Source organism: Leptosomus discolor, chromosome 1 (genome assembly GCF_034619465.1).
Source record: "Leptosomus discolor isolate bLepDis1 chromosome 1, bLepDis1.hap2, whole genome shotgun sequence".
In the NCBI taxonomy this organism is placed as follows: domain Eukaryota; kingdom Metazoa; phylum Chordata; class Aves; order Leptosomiformes; family Leptosomidae; genus Leptosomus; species Leptosomus discolor.
Genome location: NC_141391.1, coordinates 82,936,534 through 82,959,355, shown reverse-complemented (window position 1 = coordinate 82,959,355; position 22,822 = coordinate 82,936,534). Strand labels below are relative to the sequence as shown.

Genomic DNA, 22,822 nt, shown 5'->3' with positions numbered 1-22,822 from the left:
CCAAAAGCAAATGCCTCCCAGGAAGCCAAGGCACACACCCTGGGCAAAGAGGGGAGGAAGAGAAAGCAGAGTAAGGGGGATCGTTGTTCTTACGCTGTACAATTCTGGTTTTGCAGATGAAGGATCTTGAATGAATTAAGAGCTTTTAATAGCCAATTTAAAATAAGTGTCATCCTTCTCCTCTGTGTTAAAAGAAAGAATTGTAATTCTCATCCAGGATATTCAAAACCCAGGTGGATGCAGTCCTGTGTGACCTGCTCTAGGCAAACCTGCTTTAGCAGGGGGTTGGACTAGATGATCTCCAGAGGTCCCTTCCAAGCCCTGCCATGCTGTGATTCTGTGACTTTTTTAAGCACTTGCAAGTTTCTAATCAGACTGATAAAGATAAAAATGAAATAATAATTTAAAAAAAAAAACAACCCTCCACACGAGCAGAATCAAAATGCTAGCCTTAAAAGTGGGATGTAAGTTAAAGCAACTGATAGTGCAAAATCAGGCAATGGTTCTGCTAACTCATCACCATTACTGCTTTTTAGTGAAGACATTCCAAAGCCACGTTTAGGGTACATTTGCTAGAACAGCAATCTGTATTTCATCCAAGCCACTTAAGTGATTTTAAAGAATAATTATGCACAGTTTTCACTGGGAAAAGAAAAGCCAATTTTGTTTACGACCACATGATCCACATTGACATTTATTTTGCAAACCTTTACATTTGGAGCTAAAGGACTATATAAAATCTAAGAATCAGAGTATCTACTACACAGGATCAAAATATACAATTTCTCATTACCAGTATAATGAACATATTAGACAAACTGAAAGAGCTCACGTGGCAGAGATGGAGGACAATTGTTAGTCTCAGTCAGAACTGACCTTTTGCCTCATTCTTTAAACATGGCATTTATTTTTATTTTTTTGCTAATGACATTTGTTGTAATGCCTTGATGAATTACAGGTCCTAATAGCAACAGCATTTTCTTGGGTAAATGAAATAACCAAGTACCAAAACAAGGCGCAGTAAAGTACAATCAGAGCTATCTCTGTCCAATAAATCAAAACAGTTGAACATTAATTGTGTAGGGCTGAAGCAAGAATTAGGATTCGCAGGAGATACAGTGAAGAGCAGGGCTGCAGCACTGTGCTACAGACTGCACAGCTCACACTGCCCACTTACTTGATGAAGTAGTCTCTTCCATCTCTGTTTGCCGTCATCTCCCATCCATAAGGTGTCCCCTGGTTCAAGCTCCAGGTCCCTGAAGGGTGAGGCCAGCCTGAAGACTTGTTCCTGTGGCTGCAATTTGGGGGGGGGGGGGGGGGGGGCGGGGAAGAAAGAATAAAAAAAGTTATTTGACTGTTGGATTTATTCTTCCAATTTATTTATTTTACATCATTCACTTGGCATCCAAGTACTTTCACAGTTGTGAAATATACAGACAAAACCAGGCAAGGGAAAACAGGTTAGCAGGTCTGCTTACACTTGTAATATTCTTCCAGTTGGTTGAAAGACACATGGTCATTTCTAACAGTCTTCGAGTTCAAGCCTTGGGCTGGTGAATCTGTCATACCCCATCAGTCCCACATCCACAATACCCATTTTCAATAGTTTTTAGTACAAGCGATGGGGAACATTTTCATTCATTGCCACCCCCTGTTCAAATGCCAGCTCTCAGTACAGTTTTAGCAAAAAAATCCAACAAAACAAAACAAACAACCCACCCACCACACGGCTGCACATCACAAACGTGGTGCACCACCTGGCATGAGAAGGAACATCAACACCCATCCTCACTGCTAGCAAACCATTTTTTGTTCCACGTGCCAGAAAGAAGGCAGGCTGTGACACTTCTGTGTATGGATGCTAAATTGATTCAATATGCAGATGTTGTTGCACTTGATCGTTATCCATTACGCTCTTCCTCCAAGTAACTATGTAAAGGCTGCAGTACCTCTGAGCACGCACACCGTTACATACCACTGCTCGAGCACTCGCTGCTAGTATTCCCACTCCCGAGCGAGGGCCAAGTCATATCGTCTTAAATAAAGGACTAGCTTACACAGCCCACCTAACTAAGGGAGACTCAGTAGTACTCCCAAGTGACAGTATTTCCCCACTAGATCTGAAACATTTTGTGAGGTGCCATCAACTGACTCCATACACGACAAAGATATAGCTAGCAAGAATCCCCCGTAGTTTCCCATAGGAAACCCCGACTTTCGTGCTAATGTTTTACCCCTCACTTGCAGGAGTTAAGCTAGATGTTACCGCACATTCCCTCTTTCTGCGGTGGGACTTAGAGGTACAGAAGGTAACAAATAAGTCTTGCAGCAAAATTGATCAAGTCATTAATATCTGTGTACAACCTGAAAAAGAGAACGAGCAGGAAAAGGGAGCAGTGCAACCAAAGATACTAAAGACCAGCTGAGAGCACAGCACAAACAGGCGGAGATGAATCAGCACACAACACTGAATACAATCTGAAATTTAGACATGTAAACCAAAACCACACAAAATAAGAGCACATTTTGAATTAGTTGCCTTCTCCCTCTCTGCCTTTTCTCCACCCATCAAACATATTACAGCTTAGTTTTACTGGCTAGATTTATTTAAGTCCAAGTGCTAGCAAGGAACTTAGCACCTCTTGCCTTAGATAGAGACATAAGACCTTATTTCCTTTAGAGAAACAGAACACAATGTAACCTGACGAACACTCTTCTGAAGGAACAGAATTGGTCTCCACGGACAGCTCAACAATTCATTGCAAATTGCTAAACTCAACAAAGTTGTGCATCGTTTATCTTCCCCAAAGGGGGAATGCATCATTAAAAACAACTAGCTGTTTCCCCCTCCCCCTTTATTTCAAGGATTAATCACTACTGAGAAAAGATACGGTGCTTCAAAATATAATTTACATGTAAAGCAGAGCATCACAACGGAGTGCTAGGTATCATCTGATTTAACAAGTACATTAAGTACTCTTTCTTCAAGGAGTAGAAAAACATTTCTCTTAGCATATTCAAACACAGGTATTTGCCATAAGACAGGGCTTAAGTCTAAGACTTGAACATGCTAGAAATCTTAATAAAATTACAGTTACGGCTAACGAAACACATAAATGTCAGATATGCTACATTACCCCAGATAAATGCAACTAACCCATACCTGATCAAAGGAATTAATTAAAAACCAGGCATCTGATGAAAGAAAACAAATACTTTCAACACTTTTTCATGCAGTTTCATGTAAAGTTGAGCTTAAGCATTCCTGTTTCTCCATATGCTTGACAGAGGGAGAAAGGGTGGTCCCTTCTTTTAGATGGAAGCCATCCTACAATCTAAGAATGACAGCTTAACTAAATCTATAGACTTCAAATTACACTTTATAGAGTATTTGGGGTCCTAAACACTGCAGTTCACTAAATAAAGTAGAAAGTAACCTATTTTGTCCGGACTATAGATGGACAGCTGTGCATTTAAGACTTTTCACATTAATTAAATGTGTTTCACAACCTCTGTGCTATAGTTTATCCATCTGTACAAAGGGTACAGTGACATTGAATTCCCACATAAAGCACATCAAACTTCTACTATCAAATAATTTGTAGAAGCATAGGACAGTGATGATGATCAATACTATTCCTACAAGGCCCTACAAGAAAGATGGGCAGAGACTCTTTCCCAGGGAGCGTAGTGATAGAAAGAAGGATAACCTTTCCAACTGAAGAAGTGTAGATTTAGATTAGACATTAGGAAGAAATTCTTCACTGTGAGGGTGGTGAGACACTGGAACAGGTTGCCCAGAGAAGCTTTGGCTGCCCCCTCCCTGGCAGTGTTCAAGGCCAGGTTGGATGGGGCTTTGAGCAACCTGGTCTGGTGGAAGATGTCCCTGCCCATGGAAGGGGGGTTGGAACTAGATGATCTTTAAGGTCCCTTCCAACCCCAACCATTCTATGATTCTATTCCTCTCTGTATTCAAATGTAGGGCTCATCTTTACATGGATTATAACATTAGTGGATTTTAAGGTAAATTTAATTCCCCTGAAAGCTTTCTTTGAGCCCTTAAAACATTAATGGTGTCAGAACCTCTCATATATGATGGGTAATAACTGTCCTACTTAACTATAGATACATCTATATCTGATCTAGTCCTCCATATTTTCTCATAATCAGCGGGAGAGAAATCAGCACTTGAGACACTTTACACACCTACATTAGATGTGTGCAAATTCAACAAGGTAGCTCCATAGGAAAAAACAAATAGAGAATGTTTCCTATAGTCGTTGTACAATTCATTAATAAACACTTATGTCCTAACAACAAAACAAGGTTTTTACACTCAAAGGTGATTAGCACTGGTGATTGCCAGCTGCCTGTACAGTCTGAAAAAAATGAGTGAATGAACTGCATTATTTCTTTTTATACACCTCCATCCACTTGTTGAATATTATTATGCTTGTCTGCAAGGATTCTGTTTAATGGCCACTATACAAAGGGCAAAAGATGGCAAAGATGGCAATGATGAGATAAATGCCAGAAGAAATATCAAAGGCTCCAGAGGAAACCATAAGCAGGTCAGGCAATTCACCTGGGGGAAACACAAAGCCATCTTGGCAGGCTTTAAGTCAAGAGGATGCCTCAGTGGTAAGGAAGATTATCAGGCTGTGGGAGATCCCGGTCCAAGTCCTACCTCCCTGCAGGTGATCTTGGATAAATCCCTCAGCTTGCTGATCACCATTTGCCACTTCCTTCTCTCACAGGCAAACAAGAAGGAGCACATCAAGACTGCCTAGGTTTCTAGAAGACTTGCATGCTCCGAAAGACCAGAAAGATAAAGAACATGTGCCTTCTACCTCAGCAAGCCCCCCTGTGGATGAAGAACTGGCACTGCTGTAACTTGCTGCTTGCTGTCCATCACCATCCCTGCTTGCTTACAGCAATCGGACCTGCTGCTGGAGCGCCTGTCACAGCACAGCTCTTAGGTGGCAAACTTCATCATGAAAGCCTAGACCAGCATAGTGCTAGTAGAGGTCTGAAAACAAAGCAGCATTATCTACAATATCCCATTGACCTGCTTTTGACATTCTTGCTGCAGAAGTATAAAATCTGATCCCTCTGGATTGGTTCACATTGAACAATTAGTTCATTAAATCACTAAAGCAGCATGTAAGGAACGAACACGCCCTACGGAGGCCTTACCTCCTGACGGAGAATGCAATAGCTGTGCCACAGGGAGTATCTTCAGGCCAGCCTTTTTCTGCCCTGCGCTTGAGGCATGACTGAAACAATGAGTTCATACGTAAAGTCTCCTGTATCGTATCAGCAGTGTGACACTTAGGCAATATGCAGAACATACTCACCATAAACCATGGTACAAACAAGAAGTGAAAGTCTGCAATAGTATCCACCTCTTTTTCAAAGATCAAAACTAGAACAGTTTGATTTTTTTGAAGCATACTATTAGAGCCTAATGTCCACAACAGTTTGAGATAGTGTTAATGCTGGAAGTAGAAAGAAATATCATTCATTTTTTAAACCATCAAAAAAATCAAACGTTTAAATTTGCAGGAATTCAATTTAAAAAAATAGCATCTACAGAGTCAGACAATAAGCATATAATAATACCCAAAACCTTTTTTTTTTTTTTAACCAGCAACTGGAAATTCTTCTCAATAGGACTTTGCTGTAGAAATCTTGACAGACTTTTTAATTGTACCACCACTATAGCCCAAGCCTGTAAATTTTGTTACAAATGTAGTGCTTCCCTAAACTGATGGAAATGAAGCTCTCGGGCTGTAATTTTAAAACAGCATAAACTGGCACTGACACAAAACCAGCACTCCCATCCTCCCGGCATCAGACAATCCTACTTCACAGTTGCTCTTGTGCCAATGCTAGTAAACTAGTTCACCTTAAAACCAGCAGCTATGTTTTCCATTCAGATTTATCTCTGCCTACTCCACAGCCTCATAGATGACCACATGGCAGCTGATTTAGCATATTTAGTGTCTACTGGGGCATAACTCTCAGTATACATTGCTAGCGTGTCTATCCACCCCAAAGACGGATATCAAGTTTATGTTTACCCTTCTGCATGGACAACGGACACCAAAATCCTTGTTTCCTTAGGAATGATGTTGGACACAGCGTTGGGAGGTCTGCCTTATCACTGGGGTAGTCTTTACACCCTTGGCCAAGAATCCCGGCTTGCACTCTGCTGACATTTAAAACAGCAATAGAAACTAGTAGAAACCTTGAAACCCCCCACTTCTCTCTTTTTTTTTTTTTTTTTTTCCCCCTAATAATTTGAAGAAGGCAGAAACCTGATTCGTCTTGGTCATAGTGAACTTCACTCCTGCTCCCTGAAATCCTTAACTGGGTGAGAAGGGGAGTTATTCTATGTGTTTGGGTTTTGGTAGCTCTCATTCCATGATTATCACTTTCCCTGACTGACACTGGCATAACAAAGGTATCCATCTGTATTCTCATGGCTGCCTGCCACTTTCTGTTTGATGCCCTCTCCCACTTGCAATGGTGAACAATTTCTCCTTTTTTACTTGCTCAATGCCATTTACAATTCAGTAGATCTCTAACATAACCGACCATGAACCCAAACAGTTTCCACTGCAGGCTAAGGAGTCCTGACCTATACAGCTGTTCTTTGCACAAAGGTTTTCACAGGCTTGATCATTCTCACTGTCTTTCTCTGAAATCTCTCCTGCTCTGTGCCTCTGTTGAGACAGGAGTTTGGGCTTGCACTCAGGTTATGGCTTATACTGATGGGCTGCCTCTTTGGTAGAAATCCAGAAAGCAGCATCTCAAGATGCAGTTGAAGACCATCTCTGGTGCCTAGGGTCTTAGTGAAGAGCTAAAGATTCAACTCTATTCTAAAGTAGACATCTGAATTTGCAAGCCTCCTATCCATATTGACTAACTCTCCACCAAGTATCATTTGGAGCTTCTACATGTCACTCCACGTAGACACCAAAATTTGAATTTCAAGCATATGAACCTGGAGACGAATTTTACACCACCCTCAGAAGAATCCTTTGCAACAAATAGTGAGCTCTTATCTTTAAACTGCTGTATAACATAATAAAATTGGCAATTTTTATCATCTTATTATTTACTCTGCATTCTGTACTCCCTTGCAAAACACCTAAGAGCACCAAACCAAGTGGAAACATCTTCCAAGCTCCTGGTACGATTAGTTTTAAGTGAGAAAGTTTACACTACATTTCTCAAATGAGCTTTTTTAATACCAAGAGCTTTAGAGTTTTGGGGTAGATAGCATCTATCAATTTGTTACAATTTACTTCAATGATCTAATCTCTAAAATCACTTACCAACTTTTCAAGTTGGGGCATATCTTCAAAAAAGTCCCCAATAAAGAAGTCCCCCTTGGAAACCCCCCTCCAACACACAGCTGCAAAAAATACTTAAACTTTCTTTATTCTGTGGCCTTATTTTCTCCAAGTGTTGCTTTTAGTTAACGAGTATCTGTTAGCTCACAGATTCTAGCAAAAGCTGAAGTTATCCTCAGAGTTTCTGACAGCAATCTTCATAATTGTGTAAAATCTCTGTATGCGGAGCCATGCATTATTTCCCTAAATATAAATAATTTGAAATATTAATATTCTATGTATGTTGCCTCTTTAGTTATTAGTAAATTTTTAAGCATCTATCTTGGATTTCCTCTGGTGGATTAAAACAGAAGAAGAATTATATTCTAATCTTCTTTTAAAGCAATCTCTTGAACAACACAGCTGTAACTGCAGTGGATGACTGAAGTTACAGAACTTGTACTACGAAGATTCACAGTACAATGCCACGTTTAGCACTTGGATATTTAATGTTTTGGAATCATCTTGTTTAACATCTTGATTATTCTCATAGTACTTCCTTATTTGCAACACTTCTTTATTCCTGAAAGGACTAGCTACAGGGGGGTCAGCAACTCACTCAAGGCTGACCACCTAACACAAGTAACTCAGCACTGCTAATGGACTAACAGAGTTCATACACTGTCTTCCTTTGTTACCACACAGAGAAAAAATTCTGAATTTTGAGTCTTGGTGTGTAGTCCGGCTTCATCTCAACTCTCTGCCTGTACAAAAGCCAGTTTTCTGCCTCCCACATGCCAACACAGAAGTCAGTCCAACTCATCATAAAAGGAAGACATCCTGAACAAAAGCCACGTTATGCTCCCAGAAGTTGATTACGAAGGGAGCGGGGCTCCAGAGCACCCCCCGGGAGGTTAAGTCTAGCCACAATTATCCCTAGGAGGTACTGAGAGGAACTCCAGAGGCACAACATTTTGTATTAAGTTTTTAAATGTAAGAACACCACACCTGAAGTATCTGCAGGGCAATCAGTCTTGTCTATACTTGCAACACAAACGGAGCTCATTAACAGTCTCTCTATGATATTTAATCTTCCACTGCCTCAGGAACAGAAACCTGCTTTCTCAATGCAGTTCTCACCCACTCCTGTCCCAGAAGACTACTGCAGTAAGTTTACCTCCATCCTACCACTTTAACTTGAAAAAACAAGAAAATGAAAGTTTTAAAGACTTTGTAGCTATACTATCAAGATCAATCACCATACCCTGCTATCGAAACTCTCCTCAGGGGCACTGTACAATAGGACAGACATGACGGACGACAATTTCTGGATCCGAGATCAAGGACACTGAAAGTCTTGTTGTCTCTGAGCAGACAAGTCCTATAAATCCCCACAGAAGCAGTCCTATCAGAAGCACAAAAGAAGAAAATGAACTGCCCCAGATGCACTCTGCTGTACTTAAAGAATATTCATACTGGGCCTCCTATTACTAAATCATGTAAGTACAGGAGGGAACTCTGATGACTTCAGGTACCCACAGAGTCAGAAACCTGCATGCATTCAAATCTTTTGCTGGGTGAGAAAGCAAAAGGGATTTAGTCCTCATATAAACGAAATCCTGGAAACTCTGTATTGCTTAAAACAAACCTGAGGAGCATCACCCCACAAGTGAGCTTGGGGTTTCAACTTTGTAATTAGGGCAAACATTAAAGGTAGAATCATTGTCCAAGACTGTTCTTCTTATTTAATCATAAGAATAAAATGCTAGAAGAATATTTTTGCCCTGTGACACATGTCTATCTCAAAAATCTTGCAAAACAGCCGTGCTCTGGCAAAAGTAGAATAAAGTTGCAGTACCTTTTAGGCTTATCCTGAATTTTCTCCTTGGATCATGCATCATCAGATAAACACAAATGCTATTTAGAAAATAAAGACATCCTCCTTTCTGGCATCTTCTCACAGTTTTTTCTATTTTTCTAGTAAGTACTGTGAATAAAGCCAGGCTGCCTTGTGCCAGTTGTTAAGAAACCGTCTCCAGCCGCGAGTTTCACTTTCTTAGGCAGCAACTACTCCCCAAACTCTAGCTGGAACAAATAACTCCACACATTTATTTTTTTTCCCCCTCTCCCCATCTTCCACCACAGATGCTCTCAGTATTCACAATTTCAGAAAGTACCACTCATTCTTACTCCAAACCAATAACGATGCTAAGGGCTCCACTCAACCTTTAAATCCTTTGGCGGAGCAGAAAAAAAAACAAGTACAACTCAAAACTTCACACTGAACTCCTCTAAGCCACTTCACAATACAGTAGAAGAGACACATATCTAGAAAATCCTGTCAGCCTATTTCTGTCACAGATTACATTAGCTTCCATCTCCTCAGTGCCTAAAACTGAGATTTCCAAATGGCAGCCTATGCCTGTGTTGAGAATAGAGGACACTCCAATGAATTCCTCCTCCATCAGTCATTGCTGCTGCTGCCAATCAAGAGATAACGAAGGCCCATGGCCACGCAGCTGATCTGAAGTATAAGGGATCCGTTTTACCAGGGATCTCCTGATTGTCAAGAGAAAGACCCTGCTACTGCTCTCCCACGAGACAAACAGGGAAATACAGTGGCAGCTGCCCATCGCTTGGTGGGGGGAAAAGGAGCAATTCCACGTGACCAGAAAAGTCCCCTTGTGGGCTCCCATCACTTGAGCATCAATTCCAGACTCCTGTCTATATCACAGGCAAGGCAGAGTGATGCAGAACAAAACCACTGACTGTTCAAAATGTACACTGTACTCATTACACAATGGGCTATATGAGGAACGGCTCCTCTTCATCTGAAACTACAACAACATAATGTTACTTCCTCACAAGCTTTGTATTAAAGGTCTGCATGTAGATCATATTTCACCATTTATCTTCCACAATTGCTCTTCTTTCCTCCCTCTCCTCCATTTCACGTGGCCAAAGATGCGAGTACTGAAACAGTGCAGTGAAGAAGTACTTAGAGCACATGCTTTTGCCTTCAGCTAGGTAGACAGCTCCTCAGCATTGAGTGGCGGCTCCCCAAAGAGCCATTGTTCTTCACTATGGTCCCAGAACTAAAAATCCTATGATAAAAGGTAACAAAAGTACAGACAGCACACTGGGACAAGGGATAAAACAAACCATGTGAGGCAATGCTGGTTTGTTCCAGGCACTAGCCACCTCTATGTGCCTTGGAAAAGGGACAAGGTGAAGACCTTGTCATTCCCTGAGGCACTCTACCTGTCCTGGGATGCTTCCTTTATGGTTGCCGATTCCAGAGTAAGTTTTAAACTCTTCACCTCTGGTATAGTTGTTGTTTGCACTGTCCTATTCAGCAGCATCTGAGTTTTTCCTTTTAGCAAAAAACGTTCTTGTATTCTGATTCTTTACAGTAACTACTCTCCAGTAAATGCACCCTCATGTCTGTTGCTTGTTTTGTTCTGGTTTTTGTTGTTGTTGTTGTTTGGTTTTGTGGGGGGTTTTAATATCTGATATAGGTCACATCTTCCATTTCCCTCTCTTCCTCTGCTTCTATGTTATACTTCCATTATTATTAAAGATGTGCCCCCATTACATAGAAAACAAAAGTCTCCATTAGATTTCCTTTTAGACTGCCAGGACTTCTCATTTAAAGCACACTGACCCCATTAGAGATCCAAAGTCCTGAAGGAATTACTTTCCCCTTCAGAATCTTGTATTGCAAAAGCCAGTAAGTACCCAAAGCAGCAAATAATGGTTGGGACTTAGATGCCTGTCAAAGGCTCTTTGACTTTCTGTTGTATATGATGCTTTAGCTTCGTGCTGATGTGAGCTAGAAAGTAAAAGTCTCTAAAAACTGATGCGCGCAAGATTTTTCTTCTGTTATAATGGGGCTTTTAACCTTAGGCTTTCTCAGGTTTACTAAGCATTTCAGGAACAAAACCAAAAAAACCCCAAACTATATTAAGCATATTCGTCTCTTTCATTTACTTTGTGGTTTCCTTATACTTCACTCTCCGCCAACTTTTCTTTCCCTTTCCTTCCTGTTCATAAGAATCAGAATCATAGAATATCTCGAGTGGGAAGGGACCCATAAGGATCACCAAGTCCAACTCCCTGCTCCTCACAGAACTACCTAACACTAAACCATATGACTTAGAGTGTCACCCAGAGGCTCATGAACTCTGACAGGCTTGGTGCCACGACCACTTCCCTAAAATTCTGAATTTTCTGAAAAAACTTTTTAAAACGGGCTTGTTTTCTCTCAAACTAGTACATGTTGGAAAACCTTACCACATCATAGCTAGCATCCCCCTATAGCAGGCATCAAACCCATTTTTCATACAATGCAATCTTCAGTGTTTATCTCTGACAAAATCATAACTATTATCAGGTGCTGAATTTTACCCTATATTAAGATTTTGGCTTTAAAGTGTTGTTACCTCTACTCTCACTGAATATTTGTCCTCTTACCACTTTTCCAGTAGTGTAGCCATGATTCACTGTTAAGTTTCAGTGAGTAGAAGAGGAGGTTTGCTATTTCTGCGTTATGGAAAAAAAAGTCCCTAACACCTCTGATAGAGACATTGTTACTAATAACTAGAGTTTATGGTAATATAGAGTTGAACACTGTAAATGCAACGCTGTAAAGCTTAATCATATTTTAGACAAAAGTAACAATACTTCATATACTTTCTTACCACCTATTACACAGTTGTTCATTTTATGCCATAAAAATTTGAGGTGTATGTATTCATTAAAATTTGACTGTGCACACTGCATTTGGAAAAGCAAAGGGAATCACATTTTTATACATAGCAAACTTTGTGTTTTGTCAGTACCCCAATATGAATACAGCCTGCCTGCTGCAAGCTGACAAATTTTATATAATCATACACTAGAAAAAGCAGCTCAGAAAATTTTCAAGCACTTCTTGGGAGATGATTTCTATGGGAGCTTCCTATTTCTATAAAGATGTCACCCACATTTCAGGTCTACGTTCACTTGAAAATTCTTCACTGCTGCTGTTGCTGTTGCTGCGATGTCTTAGCCTATAGGAGAGTGAAGTTGCACCAGAAGGATGCAGTGAATGAGGACCAAATTGACAAAAAGGAAACAAAATTGCTTTTTTAAAGCTGAATTAAAAGCTAAATTCCTACTGCTTGATTTTGGTAGCAACTCTTATTAGGTCTCAAGGTGAACTCCATGAACAAAATAGAAAAAAAAAATCTGACTGAAACTTAATTAAGAGGACAGTACTGCAGAGACGAGAGAAGAGGGAAAACACCATCATACATTTACTAGATCTACAGATTTCAAATATAAATTATTCTCCTCTTCTCCCTTTCAATTTCTTGGCAAATAAAAGGAAACGGTCAAAAAATTTAATAATGTCAGTCTATCTTAAACCTATTTTGTAAATAAAATTAAATTAATACTATGCTTTTAAGGGGGGGGGGGGGTGTGTGTATTTAAATTATTTTCACTACTCAGAAATCAGCAAATAATAAAAGGCATCACTGCCCAGTAATTCCAGAAGCAGTTCCAAAAGCCCAAGAGTCTTCTCCTTAGAAGACACATTTGATGACCTTGAAATGAGACGTAGCCCCTGATCACTGGCTTAGTTTATTTTCCATAAACGTTTAAAACAATTATTTAGAAAAATTGTGTAAATCTTTTCACAAGAGAACAATAAAGAATAGATCAACCAATACAGGAATCAGCCTTTAATAATTCCATTCATCAGACATCTCAATACCAGAATAAGCAGTCTGAAAGATTTAAGTCTATTTCAAATACTATATATAAGCACATAATTGTAGTTCAAGGTATTTTGTTCTGCTTTCTAGATAGAAAAAGTCTCAATATTCCACTTGGCTTTAAACCAAAATTCTCAAAACTGGGAATATAGGAAAACATATTCATTCCCCTATTAAAAAACTAACTGTACCATATACAGTTTTCTATACTTCACTCCCAGAGAAAAGTTACAAAAAACTTCAGAAAAGAACCATGTAAAACCTGTGCTGGGATGTCTGTTTACATTCTTAAAACGTCTGCAGAGAAACTTGTATTTCTACTGCTATCATGCTACAAGGTCGGGGGTTTTTTTTCGTCTTTTCTTTTGAGTTGCTTTGTATTTTTCCATGGAGGAAATTATGGTTTATATGGTAACCTACTGAGAAATAATGTAAGTAAAGGGAATTTTGCCTAACAGCCAGAAGTTTTCACCAGTGGTACGAAGCCTTCATCCAGATATAAGGTTATTTAAAGCACTCTGAACAGAAACCCACTTATGAAACCAATCAAATTTGAAGCAGTTGCATTCTCACCACCAACACTTTGAACGTTCTGTCACAGCATTACGTTGCAAACCAAGGCACATGTAAAACCTTAACAAATGAGAAAGAACAATTTTTTTTTCAACTTTCTTCTGTAGCCTTAATGGCTACACAAAGTGTGAGCCAACAAAACTGAACCAAAATGTTATGTTTCAAATGTATTTTAAGGACTTAGATACTTAAGTGCCAAGTGCAATATTTAACTGTTTATCAATAGAATATAAGAAAAAATGGGCCTGAAAAACTAAGTCATGTAACTTACTGAACATTTGAATGGAACCTATGCAGATGCAGTTCAAAACTGGAGAGAAGTGATCTCCAAGCATTGATCACTTCAACACATCCCAGGCCATACCACAGGGGAGCTCAGAACAAGGTGGGTAAAACATCCATCCACAAGTAACAGACCCAGTTTCCCATGCCATTTGGTCTAGACACAAGCTCAGGAATGATTTCCAAGATCTTTCTTTCCTGCATGCTCCACTGGGTAACACACATGCCAACAGAAGCACTAGTTGCCTGAAGTTCTGAGGAAATCACCAATTTCCATGCAAGGAGCTACAAAACGGAGAATTTGCAAAGGAAAGACAAGAGGCAAGGAAGAAATTTCTTGATTATAACTGGTCTTAAAAAATGAAAAACAAAATCAGGGCAAGCTTTAACGTTTAACAAGAACACCATCTGCCCAAGAATACCACCACAAGGAGCACCAGTAACACTAATGTTCTCCATCATCTTAGAATCGCTTTTTTCCCAGTATTCATGGTCTACAATACACTGTAGCCACACTCATTTTGCTGATGGTTTTGAATGGCTGCTTTACTAAAGAGGAACAAAAAGGTGTATTTTTAAGTGAATTCACATGGCTGCATCATTTCCTTTTGTTTGCCTTTAAGATTAGCAGCAAGGCTTAAGAGTTTAACCAGAATGTCATTTCTAATACCAGCTGCCCAAAACCAATGGGCCCACTGCCCATTTTCATCTTTCACAATCAACTGCAAAAGCTCTTACTGAGCACTAAACCATCAGCAGCCTACCAACTTGCACGTGTCACACGGCAGAAGTTATCTACTCTAACCTCCCGCTTAAAGCATTTCAGCATACTTCACATAAAACAATATGAAAAATAGGTATTATACTTCAAACTAAGTTGCCTGGAGTTAATCTTATATACTTGAACTCTATTACTCTATTCTATTAATCATTAAATAAAAGACAGAGAGAAATTTGCTAATTCTATTCTTCGCTGTTCCTTGGCCTATATCCTTCTTCTTTTCATATAGATATTTCCTAACCCAGTGATTTTTAAAGATAAAATCTGTGAAGCGAAAACCTGTAATGTAAAATGTATCTTTTTCTTTAATTTGATTTATCACCTGAAAAGTGAAGGTAACTGAAGGTTACTACTCACCTTCACTCTGAAGGTAAGTAGTACTTTTAGAACCAGAAGAGAAAATCTAAGCATGAGATCTTGTTGCATTCCTCTTGGAATACACTAAGGCTCCAGCCATCTAAATCCCTAATATCTTATGATACTAAGCCTTCTAGTTATGTATCTGGGTAAATGGACTCTCATACTTCTTGAATTAACAGATTCTTAAAAATGAAACAACACAAAAAAACCCCATAACCTAAATCCTTCCTCCTCCAATTTACATCAACCCTTGGTTCTACACCATGATAGGAGTATGGGTACATATGCTCGCGTACATCCTGGCAAGCTGCAATTGCATCGCCACTGTGACAGCTACTAGGAAGACCCAAAAAACCTCTCTCAGCTATCTGCAAGTGATAGCTAAGGAAAATGATACAGGCAGAAGTACAACAGGTTCAGCTAACCTACTTACAGCCATTGACAAGCAGCTTCCTAGAGATCTTGCAGCAGAAAATGAAAGTTCCCCTGCAGTCAGAAAATTTGTGGGACTCTGGGACTTATACAGGTTTAACACTGTCCTCTGACACAAAGTTGTAGTGCTTCTGGATGTTTTCCTATAGTAATAAAGGTGAATCTGGTTGCAGATTTTAACTGCACGTTCCAACTAAAGAGTGCACCTACATATGTATTTAGATGCAATTCAGCTCTCTGAAATGATGCATTCTCTACATTTGCAGTTCTCAGAGCCTGCTAATAGTTGCCTTGCTAACAGGAATGAAATTAGGCATAGTATCAATAGAGGAAAATGTGAGCAAGAGCACACAGAAGCACTACAGCTTAATAGTCAATGCATCCTAGATAAACTTTTGTGTTTTCAGTGCAGAAACCACTATTGCAAAGCTTGGAGTCACCTAGTCAGCTCTACCCTTCCTGTATTTCCTTTTTATTGTTAAAAGAGCATCACATGTAGGTTTAATCCATTTAACAGGTGATACATGCATTGTTTCAGCTACTATTACATTGTCTCCCAATAACTTCCCAACACAGTCTGTAAACTGGGTCCCCTGACATCAACAGTGTATGCCAGGGACACTCTTCAATTGAACTGGTCCCAGCCTCACTATCAGCTGTATCACGTCAGGCTTTCAGGAGATGTTCTCAGCACAAAAGATATTCTGGAACTAGTGAGCTATAGGTTTAATGGTTATTCAGTGAGAATATGTGATTTGCAAAATAAAACAATGTGTCATTTTCCTGAGTTGCAAGAAATAAAAAGAAGAAAAAATATCAAAAAATATACAGTGAAGGAGAATGTACAAATTAAGAGATGCAATGAATATAAAACCCAGGAAACTTTGAGAAGAGGGAGTAAGCAAAATTTTCTTCTCCTGCTGCCCTGTGCCACAGAGCAAAGCGTAAAGCCCTGACAGAAGAAGGGCCAGAAGAAGGGCTGGCCAGGCTAGAGGAAGCATGGGGTACCCATGGGACACTGCAGGAGCCCATTACAGCCAGGGAAGAAGGAAAAATTACTTCAAGAATGCACACTGATGGTTAGGCCCAGGTTGGTTTGAGCCCAGCCTCCTCCTCACGTCCCTCACAGTGGGCAGCAGCAAAACTTGGGGAAGAAGTAACTATCATGTTTCAAACCAGCTTTTCCCCTAGCTGTGGTTATTAAATCACTTAATCTCTTCTTTCACAGAAGCCATTAGATAACATATCATCTTTGTGATCCTTTTGGGGTTTTTTTTGCACAAACATATCTTACTTGAGACAGTAACTGTAGTCAGAAGCAACCAAGTAAACCCTTACCAAGTTTGATTCAAGAGTCACACAGGCGTTAAACTTTTATCCTTTTGCACTCCTGCCTCTGCCACTGCAAACCCATTTAGAAACGGATTCTTTCCTTGACAGAATAAAGTAAACCTCTTCTGCAAGACTAAAGTCTTGGCTGGCAGTAAGACCAATGCCAAGTGATCTGGCAGATGCTGAGCTCTGTGCTGCTTTGGCTATGGGAATGCACTACTGGACCCCTGCAGTAGCCAGCCCCCAGGCTTTTGGCCACTCAGCCAGTCGCAGGCATCCGACACCCCATGGGGCAGTCCAGGAGGATGCCGGAGTCTGCCTGGGATGGATACCAAGCACTGACGTCTCATGAAGAACAGCCTTTGCTGGCAAGCATTAGCCCAAGCAGCAGGTCAGCAGGCTGATTTTATCACCCACAACTCTATTCTATTTCACAGAGCTATTTTTATTGCTTCAAAGTATTAATTCTCCCACCCATTTTCTGAAGCACAGAGCCAGAACTTGACAGCTTACTTATTGTAAAGATACTCAGAAACGTTATGTGTGTTCTTAAGGGCCTAGTTATTTATAAAACAGTCAAAAAAAGTGCCTGGTAACAAGAGTTATTCACTGTGGCATTTTTTATATTCCTATTGAATCCCACCTGAACCTTTAGATGCTTCAATATCCTTAAAAACCTGCTTGCAATGACTTAGAAAGAAAAATCTAAGTTTAAAACAACCTAGGTCCAGGTTTTATACACATGTTGCCAAGTTTATATAACTTGAGACTGAAGTTACACATTTTTAAAATAAACTAGTATGTCAACAAATACACTATTGCTGATTTATTTAATTTTATTTTAATGGTCGTACCTAAACACATTTAAATCTTTAACTTATCATCAACCTCAACAAAGGAATAAGTTTAGATATGCGTAGCTTTTAAAAATTAAAGCTGTTATTTTTATTTATAATTTAAATAAGAGGATTACACTCTGTTCCCAAATGACAGTATACTAGTTTTAAAAATTCACTTTGGAGGACAGTACTTACACATATGAACTACAGCTTCACAACACTATTATTCAAGATATAGGGAAATTCTAATCCCGTCTAAAATCTTACTACTGACTTCAATGGGTCAGGTTTTTATCCCTTGAGTATCATCGACAACAAACCCTACTACCTAACTCGGTGGAGCTGCTGAAGTCCATGGCACAACTAGTCTCATTTTCCCCAGCAGGAAGGTTTCTGAAGCTCACGACAGGTACGTGTTGAGACGGCAGGCACTGGAGTGCAGCACATGCCCAGAAACTTTGCCTTCTACATTAGCATCTCACCCAGCGTAAAATTAGCTCCACAGAACTGACAGCACAAAGAAACAATACAGGGTGGTTTGGATGGTAAATATTTACAGACTGTCAAGTTGAATTGCAACAGCATTAACTCTACTGCTGGGTTAAACATAGTTGATTCAGAGTCCTGAAGCCAGGAAGCTGATTTACTGTATGTGTAAAAGGATGTTCATTCCTAAACAGGTAAACAGACATACACCTGCAAGGATACACTTTCTTTTTTTTCCTCTCCAAAAGCAAATATTTAAGAGAGAGTTCAGAAAACAGACTTATTTTCTTAACTCACCACAAGGCATTTTTTTCCTTTCATCAGCTCTGCCAGGGCAGGCAGAACACAGGCATATATGAAATCCAAGTAGGCAGCGAGCAATGTTTTTCAAACTGCTCTTTGTGATCTACTATGACATTAATAGGAACATTTCAATGCCTACAAGTTTACAGGACACTGTACGAGATTATGCTCCTCCCAAAATATGTAAACATGATTTATTTACTTCTTTTTCTGTCAAATACTAAGTTTGCACAATAACTTTAAATTCTTTAAGCATCTTATGAGCAACTGATGAATAAGCGTACCAAGCTGCATGTAAGAAGGAGAAAAGGGAGACATGCAAATACATATATACGTGCAATGCATGCACGGTGTATTGCAAATTTTACAATTTAAATTTACAAATTTTACAATTTTACAAAATTCACAAAATTTACCAATATTACACATCTTGCACAGTACTTTGCTCTCCCACCACACTGCAACTCACCTATATGTTTGTAGCTTTCCACTATTGGCACTCTTCTTCCCAATTTCATTATTTTAGAGCTAGGACCTCTGATTTTATTACAAGTTTCATGAATTTGTCTTTTAATTAAACTTCCTGGAATCTTGCTTTTTAATGATAACTTCCGTTCTGATAGAAAAGAAGTTTCCTGGACTCAAAGCAGAGAAGGAAATTTTTTAACTATGAGATGCCATAGCAGAAGAGGACTTCAATAATAATTTTTAAACCAGTCTTATTAACGAGAGATCTGACAAACTTTTAATTGCCCTTCCATATTTATTCTTAATCACATCTAAAAAAAAAACAACCCAAAACTACTTCTACTGCCCAAAATCACAAAATGCAAAAAAACCCAAACAAAACACCTTCCAAGTTTTGTTTACCAAGGGACAGAAAATGAAACATGCTGCTCGCTCTCCTAAAAGCTACAAGGGGTCTAGCAACAATTTTAGCAGAAGGCATACAATTTCAAGCATATAGTAGAAAGGCATCAGAAAGTCTTAAATACCGCATTGCTTATCCAGCAATGGAAAAAATACATAGACAGAATCAAATTGAAAGAGAAGTAAGTCAAATTAGTAAGTCTGCACAACCTCTTCCTTTTAGCATAGGTTGCTCGAGGTTCCACTTCTTCCAACACACTCATTAAGCCACTGTGTAACTGAGTACCTCACTGCCAAAGACTCCTTGCTAGTGTTATACATCAGCCTTCTCTGCTACATGGTGGCAACATACAGGCTACCTTGAAATACAAGCAAGATCCTTTACCCCTCTTTTAAGTTGTGGGCTTTTTTTCTGTATCTTACCCTTTAAAGTGTAACTTTTTAAAGAAGTAATTTGTGCCTGCTTCTTTTGTAAATCTCCACAGACTCTCCTTCATTCCCCTGCAGCAGACTTGTTACAGCTGCTCCCTTCGATTCCTATGCAAAGCAACACCTTGATTTCTTTTCAGACGCCAAGGCAGAGACTTCTAAGTTTCTTCTTTCTGGATGAACTACACATGACAGGATGCAAAGAATAAAGCAGATCTACTCTTGGGGTATGGGACAGTGGCAACTTGATGTGAGTCTCACCCAGATGCAGTTTAAAATCTAGATCTCAAAAACTGACATCTAGACTTATTTCCCTCTCAGATCCAAACATATTTTTTTTATATCTTTTGCCCATCAATGTCGTTGGTAACGCCAAAGGATTTTTAAAATATATCATTTGTAATGAGTATACAATTAAATAGCTAAAATCTAAGTGACGAGAGTGTTCTTCATTAAGGACTTTATTAAATAGGACAACATAATTTTGTAGCTGGGCCCTGTTTAGCAACAACTTGTGTGACTCCTGCAGGCTCTTCTCAGTGATGTCCAATGACAGGACAAGGAGCAACAGGCACAAGCTGGAGCACAGGAGGTTCCACATTAAAATAAGGAAAAACTTTTTTACTGTGAGGGTGACAGAGCACTGGAACAGGCTGCCTAGGGGGGTTGTGGAGTCTCCTTCTGTGGAGACATTCAAAACCTGCCTGGATGTGTTCCTGTGTGATCTGCTCTAGGTGGTCCTGCTCTGCCAGGGGGGTTGGACTAGATGATCTTTTGAGGTCGCTTCCAACCCCAAACATTCTGTGATTCTGTGATCCCACTGCCTCATCAAGAATGGTGACTCAAAGAGCTCTGGTGACAAAAAGCACCATTCTTCTGAAACAGGTAACCTTTGCAATCATGCCTTTAAGAAGTAACTCAACCCACAGAACACACTTTTCACTGGTGGTTTTGAATGGCTGCAGAGCTGCACAGTTTTTCTACTGCCATTTCTGTCCCCTGACCATCACCTGCCATGAAACATGGTGCAGCTGTCAACAGCCACCCTTCAGCTGCATCCTTCTGACACAGCTATGAGAAAGTCTTGACTCCCAACAGCCTGCCTCCAGGGAAAGCAAACCACAATGGTCCTTCGAAACGCCTCCCCTCCTACTTCAACAGGCTGAGCAAAAGCTCCCCTGCCAGGAGCCCTACAAGGTGACAAGAGCCATAGGAGGCACAGGCTGAGCCCCAGCTCTGAGCAGGAAAGAAGTAGCGTGGGGCACAAGTGGGAAGCTTCAGCCTTGCTCCAAAAGTGCAAGAGCTTCACTTAAGTGACCTGAACTTTTCTCCACGCAAAAGCCAAAGATGAATTTGTGTTTGGCATCATTGGGTTTAAATTAAACTAAAATGCCTCCCACCCAGCTCCGGTCTCTGGGTCACCATCCTCTGTTAAGGACTTGTGGGTTAGGCATTTGTCCTTAAAAATGGGGCAGCCGCTAAATTGAAACGTTTGTACCTGACATCTAGCCCAGAGCCCCATTAGTAAGTTTTGAGCTGCCTTTTACCACAGCAAAAGCTGTTCCCTTGCTGCCAACCCTCGGGGCCTACCTCCCTAGAGCAGCCATAAGATGCTGTAGCTAGACCTAGCACTGTCTGTTACAGCTTCTGCATAGGGACTGCCCTAAATGAATCACAAAAATGTCACCAGCAAAGAGATCAAACCTCCATATTGCTTGTTACCGCACTTTCCCTTTTATCTGTTAAAAAGAGGATGATGCTCACTTTCCTTCAGTCTCATCTCCCAGTTACTCAGGAGTTTATAAAATCCTGCTGTGACTTTCTTTTGTTGTTGCTGCTGTTGCATTTTCCCTCCACCTTCCCCCTGCCAAAAACCTTTGGGAAGGCAGCCATCACACTCTTCCAGGGTTCGCTTTTTATAACTGCTCTACTTCCTTTTATATTTTCTTCTGTGTGCACGTCTCTGTGTGCGCCACCTGTATCTTCATTAATATTTAACTGTGTGTTGAAGAGGAAAGCGCTTCTCAATTTACTGGCATATTTACCTCATGTGCTTTGCTGCACACGGAGTCATAAAACAGTGTCTTTCTCCATTCAAACAATGCAAACTTCATCTGACACCAAATTTCCCTTGCCACCCCTCTACGTCTTTCGTTACTCGCTCAGTGCACAAAACAATTTGCAGTTGCACAGATGCATAACACGATGATCCTTGAATATATTTTTTGGCTCCCTTGCCCACCTTGCTTCTCCCTCTTCCACTCTGTAGCTTGACTACCACAAACTCTGAGGAGCCGCGAGCTCAATGCTCCTTCATCCCTTACTGCAGTCAGCTCCAAGAGCCACAACACAGCGAACAGAAGCAGCAAGGTAGGGAGCAACGGCAACGTCCACACCATCCCCCCCTCTGTGGCGAAGTGAAGTCCCTTCCCTCAAGAGGCAGTGGCAAAGGGGGACAAGCAGGGAAAAGGCACATTAATTCCAAGGCACAGCTCTTTCCCCAACAGCACCCAAGGCTAAACTGAAGCTAAACACTTCCACTAAATACAAGCACAGGCCTGCAGGCACATTCTTGCTCCATTTATGTGCTTTATGAAGCTCTTTTTTCCTCCTGCAATCTTGGCTTCTTTGACAATTTTCTCAGTCAGTTTTATTTAAACCAGTTTCTCTCCTCTTGCCACACTAATCTTATTTGACTCTCGATCTCCTCTCCTACCGTCTCCTCACAGAGCAGGAACCAGGCATGCATTCATTTCACCACGCTCTGCTTGCTTGGAGAGCGTCCTGTGTACACTGTCCATCGTCCTGTTCCATTCTCAATTCACTTGCATGCCACACCCCTCTCACCAGCCTGAATCCCTCACCAGCTTCCACACGTGCCTCCACAATTTGTGATTCCCACTCTTGAATGAACCTCATTACTCACAAACCAATTCAGCATCTGTCCTCCAAGCTACACCTTCTCTAAGAAGCACTCTCCTTCACAGAGTGCCAGAGCTGTTCCAGGTAAGATGGAGACAGCTGGAGTGCTTCCTG

General features: G+C 40.4%; 1 protein-coding gene across 2 annotated transcripts in view; it reads right to left on the bottom strand.

Moving 5' to 3' along the window:
• FRMPD4 (FERM and PDZ domain containing 4) overlaps positions 1-22,822 on the bottom strand; it is a 409,280-nt gene that overhangs the window by 108,991 nt on the left and 277,467 nt on the right. The window contains exons 1-2 of one of the 2 annotated variants that reach the window (XM_086461202.1): positions 3,062-3,084; positions 1,178-1,294 (exon numbers count right to left, since the gene is read on the bottom strand). In XM_086461202.1, coding sequence (XP_086317328.1) covers positions 1,178-1,294; positions 3,062-3,069 — 125 coding nt within the window. In that variant the 5' untranslated portion in view covers positions 3,070-3,084. Of the gene's footprint in view, positions 1-1,177; positions 1,295-3,061; positions 3,085-22,822 lie in introns of those variants that run through there. The other variant, XM_086461061.1, reaches the window with a different exon arrangement.